At 40.7% G+C, this 20228-nt stretch overlaps 2 protein-coding genes across 3 annotated transcripts; both read left to right on the forward strand.

The window, feature by feature from the left end:
* Nucleotides 1-1684: 1684 nt before the first annotated feature.
* Nucleotides 1685-5775, forward strand: mpc1 (mitochondrial pyruvate carrier 1; the record flags this gene model as incomplete). 2 transcript variants are annotated; one of them, XM_084060127.1, is made up of 4 exons in its annotated part: nucleotides 1685-1874; nucleotides 3583-3586; nucleotides 3812-3908; nucleotides 4667-4803. In XM_084060127.1, exons 1-4 carry the CDS (start codon nucleotides 1804-1806, stop codon nucleotides 4801-4803), a joined length of 309 nt encoding a protein of 102 aa, XP_083916253.1. In that variant the 5' UTR covers nucleotides 1685-1803. The 2 variants fall into 2 exon arrangements, with proteins under 2 accessions (XP_083916253.1, XP_083916252.1); XM_084060126.1 differs by lacking the exon at nucleotides 1685-1874 and adding an exon at nucleotides 5100-5775 and having other exon boundaries at nucleotides 3540-3586; nucleotides 4667-4799.
* A 2120-nt stretch (nucleotides 5776-7895) lies between these two features.
* Nucleotides 7896-19021, forward strand: kifbp (kinesin family binding protein). Its single transcript, XM_084060334.1, has 13 exons — nucleotides 7896-8435; nucleotides 8554-8652; nucleotides 8905-8984; nucleotides 9283-9341; nucleotides 9832-9956; nucleotides 10418-10511; nucleotides 11511-11623; nucleotides 11738-11884; nucleotides 12280-12354; nucleotides 13535-13697; nucleotides 14038-14212; nucleotides 15630-15815; nucleotides 16872-19021. The coding sequence occupies exons 1-13, from the start codon at nucleotides 7968-7970 to the stop codon at nucleotides 17011-17013; spliced, it is 1926 nt and encodes a 641-aa protein (XP_083916460.1). The 5' UTR covers nucleotides 7896-7967; the 3' UTR covers nucleotides 17014-19021.
* The last annotated feature ends 1207 nt before the right edge of the window (nucleotides 19022-20228 follow it).

Consider the following 20228-nt stretch of genomic DNA (forward strand, 5'->3'; position numbering starts at 1 on the left):
CATAAAGGCTAATGTACCAAATTTGCTGGTCATATTTCTGCAACAGACAGTGTCATTTGTAGAATTTTGGCATCCCCTATGTGTCTAAGTGAAATCACCTTTGGCTCTGCCCCTCAGTATGTGATCTATCGGACGATGTGTTCATGAATTTGGGCATTTTGTTGTAAAATTGCCCCCTCCCGCCAACTTTGGATGCCAACTATAGGCAATCAAAACAGAATTAAAAAGATCTGTATGATATATGACTGTAGAGATTTGTTTGAGTTTTGGACAAAAACTGGAGGAGTAGCTAATAGCAATTTTTGTGTTTTGTGCAGAAAATGCTAAATCTAGTTAGACAGAAATGGGTAGTCTATATGGGGAGTTGCATCATTATCAATGGAATCCAGGGGGAAATAAATGTTGTTTGTAAAGGCCAGACCGCACCAATGCAACTAGTCGCAAATAGGGGTCATCAACATGTCCGTACACGGACAAATGTGTCCGTGGCAAGACTTGGAGGTGACTTGGAGGTTTGTGAGGACAAGACAGCTGGAAGTAATGTTTGCAAATAGCTACCTTAATTCCCTGAAAATATCAAAATGTGTGTTAAGTCCTTTGTTGGAGAAACCTTACATTTTTAAGACAATGGATTCATACTGTATGTGCTGTGGTCAGACAATTAAACTGTAGGAAAAGATCAAAAACAGATCTGTTCAGAAGGATCCATTATCTACAAAAGCAAAGCAGGGCAGAACTGGACAAGTAAAGGTTGTTGAAAAAGATTTTCACCGTTGAGAGAAAGTGTTTCAAAGTGTCCAAAAATAACAATATAACTATAATAACACTCCACAATCATAATCAGTGGAAATCCTTGATCCACAGCCTGGGGGTCCACAATCACCATCAGACCTCCAGCTTACAAATAAACCCCTGATCGCAACTCCTTGCAACAAAACCGTTTTAAGGCCAGTCCACACCAAGGCAACTCCTTGTGTGATTTGAAGGATTTGGGGTGGAGTATCTTCCTTGGCCTACTAGCTGGCTGCATGAAAGGTTTGACACTGATTGGTCCAACAGTTTGCAAGATTACCTCCAGACTCACACAGACACTCCCTCATAGACAGACACATAGGGTGTATATTTTAAAGTGATTTGATTTGAAAAAGTCAAGTCTTATAAAAAATAGTCCCTTGAGAAAAGATTGTTTTCAGAACAAAATTCAAACATCCATGACTGCGCTATAGTCAACATTACTGAATTATTCAGGTATAAATATTATATTATTCAGGTGTCGTGGGTTTGACTCCCGATCCCGACAACCTTTGCTGTGTGTCACCCCCCCATCTCTCTCCCCATTTTCTCAGAAAAAGCCCCAAAAAATATCTTAAAAAACAGGTGTGAGACATTCGGACAACATGACTTGACTTGATGATCAGGGATCAGGGTGATCTAACCTCATGTACATAGGCTACCTGCTGCTTTTTGTGGATTATGTGTAGATATCTTTGATTTATCTTTTAACATGTTTCTTTTCTGTTTTTCTCCTTGCTCTCCCTCTTTCTTTCCTGAAAACTATGGATGAAACAGTAGACATACCCCGGTACACTAGGTGGCAGTATGCACCGTATAATGGTTACAACACACAAGAAAAGCAAAAGAAGAACAAATATTACGACAATGTCGTAAAGTGCAATGTTGTGATTTAGCTCCTAGCTCTGGGTTGAGGTCAGGTGTCCTCTGTGTCTCTGTGAAGACAATCTGCTGCAGCTCTAACTGACAAGACTATTCTTCTCATCTAGAAGACAAGACACCAGCCTAAACATGGCCGGGACTATTGCACGGAAAGCTATCGATCACCTGAAGAGCAAGGAATTCAGGGAGTATCTGATGAGGTGAGACGTTTAATACGAGTCCAGTTAATGAAGAACTCATGCTAACGTGGCTAAGCAGCTTTAGCTAGGTTGGCTTAAAATTCTACTTAACGTCTAATAAAACTATATATATTAATATAAACTATAATGTATAGACTTGCTTTTACTCGGTGGTGGAAAGTAACCAGTTCATGTACTCAAGTACTGTACAATTATTATTATTATTATTATTATTATTAGGTATTTTTTTTGTAATTCCAATTTTCAATACTTTTACTACCCCAGTACATCTCAGAGGCAAATATTGTACTTTTACTCCACTGTAATTATTTGAAAACTTCAGTTAGTAGTTGCTTTGTAGATTTTGATTATTATTACAAAAAAACTTCAGTTCATTTGAAAATAGAAGATCTACAAGCTCACAAGGCGTCGCTTGTAAACTGCTATTTTCAAAGAATTGTATACATTTGAAAACTTGTGAAATGGGACCTTCTGTACAATGAGTATTTTTACTTTTGGTACTTTAAGTATATTTTGATGCCAATACTCAAGTACATTTTGAATACTAAACTTGGACTTTTAACAGACTATTTCTACAATAGGGTCTTCATGTACTTTAACCTTGCACTATCATATTGTGTAGGCAATCTCACCTTGTAAAAAAGTTAATCATTGAAAGAGTAATTAAAACACTAATACTATAATACTATTCAGTCGATATTGATCATTATCGTGATATCAAATCAACAAGGGTCACAACAGTTTGCTTCTCCTGAATTAGTTATTACACATTTCTCTTTTTCATTAGTGCTCATACTGTCATTTCGAGGGACACTAAACTACTTTTTTCCTGTCAAGTTCCCCCAGTTCCCAAATTGGGGGTCCCCAAATTATTTTTGGGGAGGTCCCCGGATGATTAGCTTAATTGTGATTGCGAGACGCTGTCTGTGGAACCGAGTCAAACTAAAATAATGCCAAGTGCTTGTAAGGGGGGTTTGCCAGTTCCAGCTCTACAAGTCTGTCCACTATTTGTGCAAACTGTGTGATTGGTAACAGTGGTTGGTTTGCCTGCCCTTGAGGAATAACTCATTTTTAGAACAGACTAGAAAAAGAAAATCCTGATTTCAGCATATTACAGTACATTACAATAGCTAGTTATTCTGCTAACTAAAGTTGGAAACATATTCCAATTAGCATGACTTAAGTTTGTCTATGTCTGAGAATTCATTGTTTACACCTGTCCATGCCTAAATAACCTCTCATTCTAGTAATAATCATGCATTGCCACAAAGCCACTTGTTTGCTCTTTGTTTTGGGTCTTGTGTTGATCAGTAAACATTGTTAGTGTTGGTACCAGGGCTCTTATTATTAGTGTTAGTGTTATTGTTGGTACCATACTTTTTCACAACTCTTAGACAAAATTAGTAACCTCTAACCTGTGTTCTTATCCATGACCGGATAATTTGCAGGTGACTTTATACACATTATCTTTAATTTAGTAAATCGATCTAGATGTTTTTGTGCCTTGCCTTTTATAGTGCAGAACCGCATTGGAAGAGATTTCAGTTTCTCACCTAGGGACGGATATATTCGCTTTTTCAGAGACAGTTTATGGCCTATTTTAGCTGATAGCTCTTGTTTCATATCACTCAAATTTTATGACTTATCTAATTTCTATCTATATCTCTCACTTTCTCTCATATGTTGTCCTGGAAAAACACTATCACAGCACGGTAAGTGCTCAGCTTTTCAATCCGTTGTTCTTTTTTTGCCTTCCCATCTTGCTCTGCCTGCTATTCTCTCTGTGCTGCAGTGTGACCTTGATTATTTCTTGTGTTTCCTAGTTAGTATGCTTTTCCCCTTTGAACCAGTTTACTTCATAATTACATTTGTATGTTACTGGTACTACATGCCAGCAATATAAATAATATTTTGTGTGTGTTTGTGTACGCATACAGCATTTCTGGGGTCCAGTAGCTAACTGGGGTCTTCCAATAGCAGCCATCTCAGATATGAAGAAGAGCCCTGAAATTATCAGCGGCAGGATGACCTTTGGTGAGCCACATATATGAACACACTCAGACACGCATCACATGGAAAAACATACACAGAATACAGAAAACAGATACATGCACTCACTCACATGACATATGCAACTCCACACGGTGCATGGTACACATACATGTACCGTGTACCATCTTTTCAAATTTCTAGTTTTATATTGTAGAAATGTATACTTTATCTCAAGGCTATTTGCCACCCCACGTTCCCTTAATGTTGATGTATGGCATTTCTTGTAAGTTACTCTAGATTGGAGTAGCCAAATGTTTTAATGGCATGGAACACAGTTTACTCAAAGATGACAGATATGGTAAGACGTCAGTTTTTGCTTGAGTCAGGAAACTCAGGGCAGAGAGAGAAACGGGGAAGGACATTGAACCCGAGGAGTTGCGATTATGTGGTAGACTCAACACAATATTCAGTGACCTACCAGTATGCTTGTCTGATATCGTTGGAGAGCACACCCTCTTGCTATTTTGTGGGAGCCTGATGAAGTTGAAGTAGTATACTCCTGATTTGAAATGTATACACAAGTGCAGGCAGCAGAGGAAATATTCTGCCACCAGATTCCATTTTTGGAATTTAACTCTTTCTGTCATAACTACACCTTTATTTGTCCCAAGGAAAATTCAGTCATTATAACAGTTAATCTGTGACACAAGCATTGAGGGGCTATTGTACAGTATGACAATGTTGCTGTAATAACAAAGAGACAGTTCCTCATGATTGTTTGATTGTTTGATTGATCACAGCTCTGACCTGTTATTCGCTGCTCTTCATGCGGTTCGCCTACAAGGTCCAGCCCCGCAACTGGCTGCTATTTGCTTGTCATTTCACCAATGAGGGAGCACAGCTCGTCCAGGGGAGTCGGCTCATAAAATACAAGTAAGTCCTAATGGCAGAATTGCAAGTGCAAATTGCTGTTTGTATTACTGTAAACTACATTCCTAAAAAAGAAGCCTGGGGCCCTGTATATCACAATTTCAAAGAAAATGTTATTGTAACCATCAGCTATCCCATCAACCATAGTGTGTGTGATGTTTTTCGCTCCCCTTATTCTCTCACTCTCTGCATTCTCATCTTTCCATCTATGTATTTATGTACACTGTTAAATGCAGCAAGCAGAAAAGCCATGCAAATGAGGGAATTGAATGGTGTAAAATCTTATCTGTTGTGTTATTTCAGCATGGAGAAGAAGCTGAAATCTTAGTATCATCTGCTGTACTGTTGTGGGAACCAACGACACGGTGGGGTCCTGTGGCTACAACATCCACCTCAACCTGGACATCAAAACAAGCGCACCTAACCATATAAGTGATCATCAGTAGCACTTAGGATTGTTTTTAACACAATTTCAATATGTATCATAATTACATTTTGTTACTTGGATTTTACAAATGAAAAAGACATAGAAAGCCAGCCAATCCATCAAGTACCTTGTACAGTAGGCCCGGTGTAAAAAAATATATAATGAAAAAAAAATGTATTGTATATTTACAGATAGTAAACAAGGGATTGAGATCGCAGATTGTGTGCTCTGGACAAGAAGGGAACTACAAAACAAATGAATTCACTACTAGTTGACTCTTTTAGGCTTTCTGTTCTTTTCTTTTTTTGGTCAGGTCTTTTAAATATAAAAATGAACTGAAGTATTCCTCCCGAAAAACAACTGGCCTACTGTAACCTGGGCTAAGCAGGCTGCTCGTAAAACATTTACGATGGTTTGTTTTTGATTGTCATTAATATACTTGTCACTTTATTAAGGTGTCATACTCATTAATTTATTCCCTGATTTATGGATTGATTCTATGTCCTCAAATGCTTTAGTGTCCTAAACTGGTATTAAAGTACTGTAATGTCAGTTTGTGTGTTTGTACATTGATTTCTATTATCACATGAAACCTCCATCTAGAGAATAGTCTGGGAGGGTTAGCGTCGGAGCTTGGACAGCAGGGGCGCGGCCACTGCGTTGTGATTCAAATCAACAGCCAATGAAGAAAAGGGGGCGGGATCCACATGCAGTGGGTGATGCATCTAAATAGGATCGACGGGAAGCAATTTCCCCTTGAGAAATTTCGGCCGCCATTGTTGTGTACTGCTGTTTGCCTCTCGTCGGACTTTTTAGACGAGTTGCACAGCTCTCAGACCGGTAAGAGGCGTGTCCGCTCAGATTCAGAGCGTGACGTACATCCCGCCCACAAATACCAGGGCTGTGGCCCAGAAGTTCCTCGCCAGAGCTGGCGAAAACTTCTGGGAACTCAGATTATCTAGAGAATGATCAGCAGCAAAGTCACATATATTACAAATTACAATTTAGGCATTTAGCATATGTGTGTATATTTAGTGTATACATACACACTTGTACACATACTGCTAATCCACAAAACATGACTAAAGTTCAAACTCTTCAATCTGGTCAGTAATCTGGTACAAAACAATATAGCTTGAGGAACCGAATATAACATGTATGATCTTGAGCTAGTGACATTTTTCATCTTATATTCCACAGTTTTGGTACAACATCATCGACCAAAATAATTCACTTTTTTCCTCATCCATGTTTCTGAAAAAATGCCATACTTGTGTGATTTTACATTTCAATGTCAAAACCAATCCATGCTGGCAGCCTGGCCAGTATTAATAGTGTTACACCATCTCAAGATCTATAGGAGCTTGTTTTAGTGGTTAATGGGTGAAATTGGTCTATATTCACATAGCAATATCGTGTTTGTCCAACAGGGGTCCCCATCTCTCCATCTCAGAAAACATGTGTTCAGGTCATTCAGGTCGATGCCGTACCAATTTCATCCAATCAGGAGAGAGAACTCAAACAGAACACAGGATATAAATGGAGCTGGAACCGATTCCCATAGCCTGGAGGGTCAGTTCCTCTGTGATTGGCTAGTTTGTTGTCACTGGGGTAGTGGGAGGACAACACATGTGTACGGTACATTTGACGTCTACCGAACCCACAATGAAAGATCCTGTTTCATAAAATACAATACAACTGTGGAATGCATGTGAACAGTGAGATCTCACTGGTCACATTTTAGTTGGAATAAAATGTGGACACATCAAACGATGTAGTCCAAGAAGTGAATAAACCTCGCCGACCAATTATTTGTTTACTAACATTGAGACTGGACGCACAGGTGATTGTTTCACGCAATCAATTCCCAACCTGTTGTTTCGGGGTGCGCTAGTTTCAGCACACCCCAACCCCCTCTTGTGTGTTGGCTAGTGAGGCGCGTCCTAGCGAGACCTGATGGAATGGGTTTCATTGCACGGATACTGGTTCTTATCAGTGTGACGTCGTCTGTTAAGGGGTCTGAGACATCTTGGTCTGAACAATAACACTGCGGCACAAACCGGAAACGGAATCTTTAGAGTAGGCTGGGTCGAGGCTAACTTTGCTTCACCAGAGTAGACTTTCCACCGCGGAGGAAAGTCTGGTATTCATTCTAAACTGAGCCGTGTGATCCGGTATAGAAAAAAGGGGGAGGGAGTGGTGTTCTGGCGGTGGGTTCTGGTTTTGCGTCTCATTGTTTTCCCCACGTAATACGAATCAATTATTTCAGTCTCTCTAGTCCTGCTACAAGTTAGAATAAAAGATGGACAAACCAAACTATTATTATACCAAAGTAAACGAAACGATTATACCAAACTAAACATTTTAAACTAGGGGAATCATTTTAGAGGTGCACGGCACCGGAGGTTCCGGTTGGTGGTTCCGGCCACCTGATGACGTCAAGTTATACGGATGGAACACAGTGTTGCCTGATTCTGTGAGAGAAACAAGCAACTAGGTCTAGGAAAACCAGCCCAAAAGAAGCGAATATGGGCCACAACAGTACTTTAACATGTACATCAGCTATTTGAAAATAGCAGATCTACAAGCTCACAACGCGTCGCGATGCGACGCGTTGTGAGCTTGTAGATCGGCTATTTTCAAATCAAATCTTGCGGGGAAATTATAATAAGCAGATCTGGCAACCCTGATGGAACACAGTGGTACCGACTTTCCCATTTGGCGTTACGTCGCTAAGCTAAAACATGGCTTCCATCAACAGCTCAGAGTGGAGAGCTCTCTGTGATAAATTCACCACCGCCCAGAACCTGTCCGAGGTAGAATGTCTCAAAGACCCCGGCAACGACCCTTTCCGCTCCAAGTACAAGGCCAGAGAGCTGCTCAGGGAAATATACTGCTCACTGAAGGACTTCCAGCCTAGCGATGAGGGTGACAGTGACAGCCGCGGTGAGGATGGGGATCATGGGGCTGCTGCTGACCACCAGCCGCCCCCCGCCGAGCAGATAGTGGACGGGGAGAAGGAGGATGGTTTGGCCCGAGGCTCCAGCGGTGACTCCCAGGCTGGGCTGGGGGCCGTGGAGTATTATCTGGGCGTCAACCACGTCGAGACAGAGGAGCTGTCTGCAGGCCAGGAGCATCTGATGAACTGCATGAAACTCCTGGATAAATGCTCTGTGTCACCTGAGAACGTGTCCTTATTCATTAACGTCAGGGTAATTATGCAATCATAACGGTCTGTTATTGTTCATCATGAGACATCTAGCTTTCAAGTCTGAGACCACTCTAATGCTACAGAACATTTACTGAGTGGCTGTTTGTGTTCTCCATCAGAACCAACTAGGCATCCTCTGGGCTGGCCGAGATGAGACAGAGACGGCTCAAGGCTTCCTGGAAACGGCAGAGTCCATCTATCTGCGATACATGAAGAATGTGAGGCTGGTTTACTGTCTGGTTCACTTACAACTATTGACAAGAATGATTAAGAATGATCATTAGCTCACTTTGTAAGATGCATCTATGCTACATGCATGAGTTGTACTCACAGCACCAATTTAATAACTGACTGAGTTGCTTGCTGCTACTACTCCATAGACACTTTACCAAATGGTTTAATGACTAGCATTTGTTTTACTAGCTGATGGACAAGTAGACTTCAGGAGCCCTGTTTACTATTTATTTCAGGAAGGGAGTCCCCCTACTGACATGACAGAGTACTTCTCAACAGAAGAGAATCTGCTGACGCATCAGGAGAGGAGTAAGAGGTAATACACACACACACACACACACACACACACACACACACACACACACACACACACACACACACACACACACACACACACACACATCATTACATATTGAGAGAGGCTGGTGACATCACTGCATGGCACAGAAGCTGCACCAGCCAGGGTGTTTTAAGACAGCGCAACACATCACCAGGACCTCTACACCCAGAGCAGTAGAGTGAATGTCCAGAAAATCGATCGTGATCACCCTAGCATCGCCTTAGAGTGTTGACTCCATTCTCCCCTTTCTCTGTAATCTGCATGTCCCCTCTAGGTTTGAGTTGGCTTACACCCATACCCTGTACTACCTGGCACAGGTCTATAAGAATCTTGGTGAGTAGAGCTGCTTTTGTTGGCAAATTACTACACTTAGTAGTCTGGAGGTCTTTGTGCTGCGATGTGCAGGTCAGCTCTTGATGGCACCTGCCAGCATTTCTCTTCACCCACCTGCAACAGTGGTGAAAATTATATGTCATAGATACATTCCCATGATCTGGACTCTAACACCTGAGTAAAATATTTGAACAATTCTCATTTAAACAACAGTTTGGTACTTGTAGGCATTTTTCATACCCAAATTTGTAGGTTTATCAGTGGGACGCTTGGGTTTATTTATGACCCACACATTGCTACTTTGCAAGAACAAAAGCTTGCACAGAAAATAACAGAAATTGGTTTCTTCTAATATTATGATTCTTGACAGTGAAACTGTTGTGCACAAAAACAATATCTGCGTGCAAAAGTATGCTATTATTCCACTAATAATTTCAATAATGATTATGATGATGATAATAAATTAAATACAACTTATTTTGCTTCTCAGGTGAAATTGAGCGTGCTGCATCTTACTGTCACAGTACACTACAGAGGCAGTTAAAACTAAACCAGTACAACCCAATGGAATGGGCTCTTAATGCTGCTACATTATCACAGTACTACATTACCAAGGTAAGGCATGGTTTACAATAGCTATTAAAAAAAAATATATAGCTTGGTGTATTACAGCGAAATGAATGTCTCAAAGAGAAGCTTTAAATGACTAACATATCTCTGAAATTGTTTAAAAATTGTTATCAAAATATGATGTGTTTCTGTCTCTCAGCCTAGGAAAATGTCAAATATAACTATGTATTATTGGCAACGTGTGTTTGCATTTTTGACCATGCCCTTCCTGTCAATATTGTAAATAATTATGTAAATTATATAAGTAATTCAAATAAATAGCGGGACAACTTAACCAGAAGATCAATTTCCACCAATTCTCGCAATTCTACTTTCAGTGTATTTTTCCAGAGAGGTTCAAACTTTTAGCTGCTATGAGAAAAATCCTACAGGAACTGGGCTGTGGTAGCTTTCAGTGCTGTGACAGTATGTCACTTTGTGCTTTTGTGTGTGTGTGCGTTTCTCAGGGCCGCTACATGGAAGGTAGACATTGCCTCTCTGCAGCCACTGTCATAGCAGGCTTGGAAGGGGAGGTTCCCTCTGAGGCTGCAGCAGAGGAGAGTAAGTAATATTGCTATATGAGTTTAAATCAAATTTGTGCTGTGGTTATAGATTAGTTAAACTAGCTTCACAGAGCTGCATTTGTTGAAGAACAGCTGCGAATATGGTGACTGAGTCTGCAGTCCTTACTGAAGGAGGGAGGAGGTCATTTCACAGCTTGGGAGCCAGGAGGGAAAAGACTCTAGGTCGCTTGAGAGCACTGGCCAGGGTGTTGTAAAGAAGGGAGGGACAGACATCCTGTGTTTGCTGATGGAAGTGTCTGAAAGCGGGAGTGTAGGGTTGGATCTACTGTAAGTAGGGGGTTACCCCGGTTATTTGAGTATTACTCACACAATGTCTCGCTTATGGGAGCGCTCTCCCATGAGCGAGACATTGAGTAAGTAGTAAGAAGAATTACAGGAAAGGGGAAGTTGCAGTAGTTCCAGTGTCCAGGACCAATCCCAGGTTCTTGCCAGTTTAAGCAGGAGTCACCAGGCTGTTGTCAATGTTACTGGAAAGATCCTGCAGGGGAAAGACTTCCCAGGAAGAGAAGCTCTGTTTTTTATGTTGATCTTGAGGTGATGGGAAGACATCCATTTTGAGATGTCAGCCAGGCATGCAGCGGTGCGCTCTTCAACCTGTGTGGCAGAGAGAGGGAAGGAGAAAAACAGTGATAGGAGAACTTGTGAGCAGCAGAGATGACATGGTCATGGAATCTGTTGTAAAGTGAAGTGAAGTAAAGTTAAGACAGGATTATGAAACCTCCCAAAATAAACTGGTATGTATGACCAGTCAAGTAAGAGGAGTTACCACTTGACTGCCATTCCAATGTGTCCAGGAGAAGCTAGTCGTTGACTGTATCAAATGCTGCAGATAGGTCAAGATTAAGAAGGATGAGGATTGAAGGGTATATATAACATTGCACTTGTTTAGAACTTATCTGTGGCCCCCTCTCTTTGTTTTCACACCCTCTGTCTCGCTCTCTTTCTGCTCTTTCCTTTTCTTTACACTGTCTTTCAGGTGAGGCAAAGAGTGAACGCAGAGACCAGCTTAGACAGAAGAGGGCAGAGATAGCTCGGTGTTGGATCAAATATTGTCTCAACCTGCTGCAAGACACCAAGAAGCTACTAGAGGTAATGAGTGGAATCATGTGTGTGGGTCAGACTGTACGTGTGTGTTTGAAAGTGGTTATGGAGAGTGCATGTTTGGCCTAGAACTCTAAAAACAAACTGTGTGTGTGCGGTCAGGACAACATTGGGGACCTGGACGTGGATCGCCAGGAGGAGTTGAAGAGAGTGAGGAGACAGGAGGAGGAGGAGGAGAAAGGGAAGAAGAGCACTCTGGTGTTTGGCTCTGAAGACACCTTTGACTCCATTGCCAGCCTGGAAGAGAAGGTCTATAAATTATTATCACTATTACTAGTACAGTAGTATTTCTATTTTTAGTACTACAATTACTTTGTTCTTCAGTATTGAACATATTTAAAGTTGTATGTCAAACTGGAATCTCAAATCTATCATTATATTGTAAAAGCCCCATTCCAGTATTTATTTAATTATATATTATTTGCAAAATATTCATATACACTTTTGACCTGTACACTGAAAATAAGCATTTTAATTATTTTTACCACCATAACTAACAAAGGTTTTAGAGTTTTAAAAGTATTGTAAAAATGTACTGTAATACTGTCACTGTCTCAGAGTTCACTCAAACCCAGAATGAAATACAGTAGAATAACAAGTAGTTCATTGAATCAGTGCCTTCAGTATTAGTTTCTATGTTCCAGGTGCAATACCTGTTCCCGTTGGACTTCACTGAGGCCAGAGCTGTGTTTCTAGTGGGACAAAACTATGTCACACAGGTATACAGTACAACACACACACACACACACACACACACACACACACACACACACACACACACACACACACACACACACACACACACACTTATCTCTTCTCCGAAGTTCAGTAGGATCCCCATTCTCTTCTAAGTTCTAGTGGCAGGTTTGAAAGCATGCATGCAGGTATATACAAACCAACTCAGAGGTTTTGAGAAGTTCACACAGCAGGACAGAAGCCAGTGTGGCTATAGTCTCGTGTAGCCATCAAAATTCAATGTGGCTAGAACAGCGGAGAAAACGGACACTAACAACAAACCTATGCCTACTGCTTTGAAAATTAATCATATCACCGTCCCAATATGAAGGACTGCCTTAAAATCTTTGCATTGGTTTGCAATGCAGTATTTTATTTGATTATTTTAATCTCGGAATAGTTTTCACCCAGTCCTAGCCACTACGTTGCATTTATATGTCAACAGACGGTAGGCGATCTCCGTTCTGGCTATGCAAGACTAGTGTAGCTATAGAGTGAGCTATAGAATTGCTACAAAACTTGCCTGAGTGTTATGATGGCGTTGTTCTATGGTCCCATAACTGTAATAGCTTTACTCTATGGCTTTGCTTATGTAGCAATACCAGAAACCATATGTAAAATACACTTTTTTAAGCTGTAGTAAAGCGTTGTTAAACTATCCCTATTCCCACATCTATGCATCTATTTATATGTCGATCTGTCTGTGTACAATTATGTCTTAGTTATATTTAATGTGGGATGTGTCCAGCTGGAGTACATATTAAACACTTGCCCAGGTCCCGCCAGCACAGACCCCCGGGTTTGATACCCGGCAGTGGTGCCTCCATCTTGGCCGGGTGTAGTAGAGGAGGGAGACTGCAGTGTAATGTAAAAAATAGTTTTAAGGCTGTCAAACAGCTATTTTACAACTTTTTGTTTAGGCAAATGAACAAATGATTGTCTCAAAACCAGGAGGACAACTGGGGGAGATAGCGAAGCGTTAACCTCTGCGTGTGTTCTCACAGTGAAACCTGTCACTGTCCTGTTGTCTACCCCTCAGTGGGGGCAGGCAGTAACAGAGACCACAGAACACACAGGAGGGAATTGACAATGTCTAAATTGTGAGAAAGTTTTAAATGAGAAATATTTGTACAATATTTAATGATTCTCTTTGGACCTGTCCAGGCTAAGGAGTACTTTGAGATGGACGGCTATGTGACAGACCACGTTGAGATCTTACGGGACCACAGTGCTCTGTTCAGGGCCCTGGCCTTCTATGAGGAAGACCTGGAACGACGCTGCAAGATGCACAAACGACGAGTCGACATGATGGAACCAATCTGCATCGGTACGGAGTCACATCAGGTTTAACTGGGCCACCATTAAACTCAAAGGGAACCGGACTTTATTCATCTTAAAATAATATTTAAGAATATAACTGAATACAACAGAATAGTTATAGGTTAGACCAGAGGAGACTGAAGAATATATTAGAGTCAAGTAGGAGAGATGGGAAGAAGCATGTTAGAACAAAATATAATGTATTAATACAATTATTTAACATAAGTTGTATGCACAAATTATTTTCTTTGACAGTGTGTTTTTTTGGTAGTTTATGTGCTAATTCTTAAGCAATGCTGCTTTTTGACTAAGTGTATCTTTTTTTCATCCCATCTATGGAACTATAGACCTGAACGCCCAGTACTATCTGTTGATACGCAGACAGTTGATGTTTGAGTTGGCTGAGACCTACAACGAGATGATGGACCTGAAGCTAACACTAGCCAACAGACAGGATGACACACAGGCTCTGGAAAACCACACTGTTAAGAAATTCAACCACCTCTGTTCTTCATCTACCAAGTTAGTGCGTGTGCGTGTGTGTGCGTGTGTGTGCGTGTGTGTGTGTGTGTGTGTGTGTGTGCGTGTGTGTGTGCGTGCGTGTGTGTATGTATCTGTATGTGTTTATACTTTTAGCACAGATTTCTTATAAGGGGCAATAGACAACATTCAGCCACTAGATGTCACACTTTTCCAACACTTTGTTGCACAAAGTTCGTTATTTCACCATGACATTTATGAGGCACAATCGGTTTGCTACATTGTAACGTAATGGCTGCCACAAAGAATGTCTTTAGGGAAAAGAATCACCTTACCCCAAAATTACTGAAGCACACATGGATAATGGAGGCCATCAGCTTACAGAGGTAAACTAAATAATAATTGTCGAACCAACACAATTTCAGAATCAATAATGTTTTGGGGGAAGCAATACTTTTATTACACACATTTTTGTTATTCATTTGAATAAACATGTTATCTATATACCCCTTAATTTACTGTACAAGAGGGGTCTTCAACAGGGGTCCTCAGAGTTACTACAGGGGTTGGTGCCAAAGCTTTGTGTGATAGGAACCTTTTTTTTTAATATTAACCACTTGAACCCTATAGCATCCCCATTTTGAGAGGAACATTAGCCGAAAATAGCTGATCTACAAGCTCACAACGCATCACACTGCGAGGCGTTGTGAGCTTGTAGATCTGCTATTCTTGGCAAAGAGGTTTGGTGTAGAAGGAAAAAGGAGCAAACCAAGTACAGAGCCAAGTCTGAAATAAACAAAAAACCTTGATTTACACAACACTGATGATAGTCAAGGAAGCTGGGGGGTCCCTGGCTTCATCTCTCTCTCTCTGCTAAGGGGTCCTTGCCCTGAAATACATTTAAAGGGATATTTCACTTTACAAAAAAATTGGGTCATTTTATCGTCTACTCTGGGAGACAGTTTTTACGCTGCTTGATTCAATATTTAGATATTTGATATTCATTTTATCAGACACGCCCCCTTCCCATTATAACTTCAAACTCCATTTTAACATGTTAGATTCATTAAAAACACCCGTCCTTGGTTCTGGTGACTCATACTGCCCTCCTAATACATGAGGGGGCCGTAAATTGTATTTAATTGTTTTCATTTTCCAATTTCTTTTTTTAAATACCGGTAAATGAAAAAAGTAATTGAAAAAACACGGTCTCCTCACGTATTAGAAGGACAATATCAGTCACCAGAACCAAGGACGGGTGTTTCCGATTAATCTAACATGGTTCAAGCAACTTAAAAACTGTCTGGTGGGTCACAAAAGCCTGAGTAGACGATAAAATGACCCAAATTGTTTTTGAAAGTGAAATATCCCTTAAGACCCCTGATGTACAATGTATTTTCTGGCGGGTAGGGTTACTGCTACTCTTAAGTAAATGAATGAAATGCCTCTCCTCCGCCAGGTATTTCCAGATGTTCCTGGACTCTCTGCGTTCCCCAGAGGGGAAGTTTCCCGAGCGCCTGGAGGAGGAGGTGCTCAGGCCGGCTCTTGTGGCCCGGTTCAGGGTGGCCAGACTCTACAGCAGGCTGATCAGTCCTGTTCTCACCACTCAGCTGGACAACCTGAATCTTTCCCTGGACAGCTACAAGTATGGGGACACATTTACACTTTATCATATCATGCTGGATTAAAATGAATATTTTGGGCCCGGACCGCTGGCCTGGTCTGGGCACCTAGGGTTCGAGTCCCGTTCCTGATGACCTTTGCTGAGTGTCACTCCCTGGCTCACTCCCCCTGTTTCCTGTCTGTCTCCACTAAATTCTATCAATAAAGACATAAAACCCAAAAAATATCTTGATAAAGAAATAAAACAATTAAGTGCAGAGGATGAAATTCACATACTCTGTATGTGCAGAAGTACAGTGACACATACGCCGACTACAGCTAAAGGAGACAAAATTATGTATTGTTATTATAATGATTATAGTATGTATATATAGTTGTTATTTGTCACTGTACATTTGTACATTATGTAAAATGTGTCCATTTTAATGTGCTTTAAGTGTGGCCGTTATTAATTCAGCCGGGGAACTGTCAGGGGTTAAGTGTCTTAACCCTCTCAAGAGAGCCTTTTGACACATTGTCTGGGCAGGCAGGGGTGTCAAACCAGTAACCTTCCGATCCCCAGGCGGCCTCTCTCTACCCATTCAGCTACGGCCCCCTGAGTCTGTGAATGAATGGTCTACAAATATCCATGTTTAGTAAATGACAACAAGGCAAGCTGCCAAATTCCACTCACTGATATCAACCCTGGGACGGGAATCCCCCAGCGGTCTCACTGGTTCTGTAGAACAGTGCTTCTCAAACATTTTCATGTCAAGGACCGCCAAATTAATATGTATTTAGCTGCAGACCCCATACATTTTGTGCCAGGGAACCCCATACAAGATTCGATTTAAAAAAAAAATCTGATGTATATAGCTTTAAAGGGACTAAATGTTTTCATTCATTTTGCTGGGGACCCCCTGGAAACCCTTCAGGGACCCCTGGGGGTACCCAGACCCCACTTTGAGAACTGTAGAATATGAGCTCATGAGTTTACGTCAAAGAAAGAAGTCATCCCTTGTGTTCTTTTAACTACTGTTTGTATATGTACAACTGCACTACAGGTCGCTTCATTTGTATTCTTTGACCTCTTGTCCAGGAACGTGGTCGATTACTGTGAGCTCCACCCAGAGGCAGCCGCTGCCGTGGAAACAGAGCTGGAGCTGAGCCAGGAAATGGTCAGTCTGCTGCCCATCAAAATCAACCGTCTCAAAGCTAAGCTGAATACAAACGACAACTGAAAGACAACATTGGTTGACAGACTTACTGGTTACTGGCTGTCTGCCTTGTTTCATTACAGATTTCATGTTTGTCATCAGCCAGTCAACCAGTTAGTCTAAATCAGTGGTCAACGGGTCCATTAGGTACACTCTCAGAGTTACAGACGTGCAAGGATCCATTTGGAACACTCTCAAGGAACCACTGGTCTAAGTAAACTGGTGTAAAACTAAGATGGTTGCTGCCAATGCTAAATGAACTGAATGGATTACGAATATTGACTGACAGGCTTTTTCTAGGTAGTTTGACTGGCTGATGTGTCAGTACAGTGAACATACTGTGTTAACATACTGTGTATATACTTTGTGGATTAGATAATAGATTTTTTTTTATGCTGTCATAAACAACCAGTTAATTAAAGCCATGATGACTGTTACCAACAGCTACAGGAAGTGGATGTCTGCCCAACTGATTAAGTGCAACACTATCAATCGTGTATAAATTGAGCTGATATGTTCCACCACACTTTCCTTCCGACTAACATGCTTATTATTATGCTCAATTTACGATTTAGCAGACACTCTCATCCAGAGCGACTTACAAGTGCGAGATCGGTATAAGTAGAGTAAGCACGAACCCTAATCAACAAACAACAGGGTAAATAGTCACACAAGCAAAGAGAACAATGTAGTGTCTCAGATAAACTAGGATACCAGGTGAACATCAAGCCTAGCACCAGCCCAAACAACATTCTGTCATAACATTCTTTCTTAACAGAAGAAAAAAACTAATCTAAATGACAAAAACTGGTGACCAAGTAACCAACATACTGTATATCTACATAGTAAACTAGCATCTATCGAGAAAACAAAGGTGTCAAGAAAGGGATGCAAGGAGAGAGGAGCTCTGAAATGCCTCAAAATGTTCCACACTGAAATGCCCAGAAGGTACACGGTAAAATCCTCAGTGTTAGTGTCCATTAGTAACTCACACAGCGTACAAAGGTAACTACCGGTAATTGGATTGCATTTGTACATGTTAAAGTAACACTGAGGATTTTACTGTGTATAGAACTAGTTAAGTGTTTGCTCTTTCAGCCAAATGATTCTGATGAGGTCACGAAACTGTCATGGTAACTACAGTAGACAGTAAAAGTAATGGATAGATGGCAGAGCTTGGTCAAGTGATACTATGGACACCGCATTGCTGTCCCTCCAGTAAATATCAGACATGGCGGAAAATATGTTCCAGTGTCCTCTAGAACACCCACAGATTGAGAAATAGAAATATCAGTAAGATTGGTACAGCTTTTCATATCTGTCCTGCATGATGCCAGCTTCATCCATTATAACTTGCCTTGTGTCTTTCTGAGGAGTTGAAATGCCATCCCTATTTTACTGTATGTATATAAATCAATAATAACAAATGAATATTGTGTAGTATGATAAAGTGAATACTGTGTTCTTACTGTATGTTATGTAATGAAGAGTTGGCTTCACAGACATGACAAAGTTTAGTCTGAGACAATGTATTTGTTCTGCGCTGGTGAACCAAAAAGTGCCCTGGGTCTGTCTCTGCTGGGTCTCTACAACAGGACCAGAGTGATGGCCTGTTTTAATAGGCCTTGGACACAGCAAGAGAATCTAAATTTACTCTGTTTGGGATGTATACTGGCAAAGTTAAAGAATCCCAGCTCAGATTGACGCAAGGAACATCTTAATCCTTGTCTGTTAAACCATGCTTTAAATTATTAATCTTAACATACTGTGATTTAGTGTTTTTGCTCATGATCTCAAATAAAGATATAACATTAACTCACTCTAGAATATGCTGTTCTTCTTGTTAATGATGTTGCCTTGGTAACTGAATCTATTTTGCAATTACATACACAGAAAATCCTCAATTTGAATTTATCCATTTGTAAGAGTGTACAAAAGTTACCAAAAAGACCCATAAATCTATTAAATGATGCTGCAAATCTACAGTGCAGGTATGTGGGGCACAGAAGCAAAAAGCTGTCTATCCCAGTTCATTTTACAACCCATTCCTGGGAGCATGTCTGCTGAATGTTAAGTTGCTTACTTGTTATCCTAACTTCGTAGTATATCCTTGTTCTCCGACCTGGCACTCTAGTTCCTTGATCACTTACCCTGTTTGGCAAATATTCATTGCACTTACCCATACTTTGCACTTAAACATGGTAAAGTGTATGCTTCTGTTCAACAGGGGGAAAAGATGGTAGCTTTGTAAGCATGGCATTGTAGATTTTGAAAAAAGTGTTGATTCTAGATTGAAGAGGTTAATTTGTGCAGTGAAATGGAGTGACATGCTGTGCAATACCATATATAAAAACAAAACAAGATAAAAATGTGCTATAATACAAATGAAACTCAAGCAATAAAAAAAATAAATGATTAATAAAAAAAAAAGAAATATAGTTGTGAGTGGCACAAACAATCTATTGATGGGATGGTGTGAGTCTTAAAATCCTTTTAGCTTTGGTCACACACCTTCCATTGTATGAATCCTGCAGGAAGGAGAGCGGCTCACTGTGAAGCTATTCCCATACCCAACTGTTCTAGTGTTGGCCGAGTAGGACTTCAGGACCTTTTATGAGACTTTGAATGAGAGTGCTATCGCCATTCAATCTTTTAATTCAGAAGACAGAAACAACCATATTTCATTATGACGAGATGTTATTAAATATGGTATAATTTATGTGTTTTTGTTAAAAAGTGTTAAATAGCTTTATAATCAGATAGCAATCACTGCTTTTAGCCAATCAAGAACAAGAGATCCACGATGATGTGGTTCTTAGTGCGTGTTCACATTTACATGAGACTCCATCCTCTTCTTCACCCCCCCCCCCTCACTCTCTCTCTCTCTCTCTCTCTCTCTCTCTCTCTCTCTCTCTCTCTCTCTCTCTCTCCTCTCTCTCGTGCATGCACTTGCATGAGGGCTGAGTCAAAACTCCTAAAGAGATCTTAAGATTTATAACATGTATTCATTACTCTGGAGATATTTATGCAATTATTCCACCAACCTGTAATTCCTGTTTTAGTGGCATCAATTTCTCCATAAACCTTTTTAAAATTAGCTTCATAAGGCCAGTCAAAAGCAAATAAATCCAGACAATAGAGAGACATGATTCAGATTTGGTGGAATGTGTGTTAGTAATGGGAGCAGCATTCTACACATTCACATTCACATCTCTCTCTCTCTCTCTCTCTCTCTCTCT

Source organism: Gymnoscopelus microlampas (assembly GCF_963454915.1).
Source record: "Gymnoscopelus microlampas genome assembly, chromosome: 1".
Taxonomy (NCBI): Eukaryota; Metazoa; Chordata; class Actinopteri; order Myctophiformes; family Myctophidae; genus Gymnoscopelus; species Gymnoscopelus microlampas.

Excerpts from the sequence above, each read along its gene's own strand:
- kifbp (XM_084060334.1), top strand. The coding sequence starts at position 7,968 with ATGGCTTCCATCAACAGCTCAGAGTGGAGAGCTCTCTGTGATAAATTC. Across the intron at positions 12,355-13,534 it reads GACAAAACTATGTCACACAG|GCTAAGGAGTACTTTGAGAT; the intron begins GTATACAGTACA and ends GGACCTGTCCAG. Across the intron at positions 15,816-16,871 it reads CTTTCCCTGGACAGCTACAA|GAACGTGGTCGATTACTGTG; the intron begins GTATGGGGACAC and ends CCTCTTGTCCAG.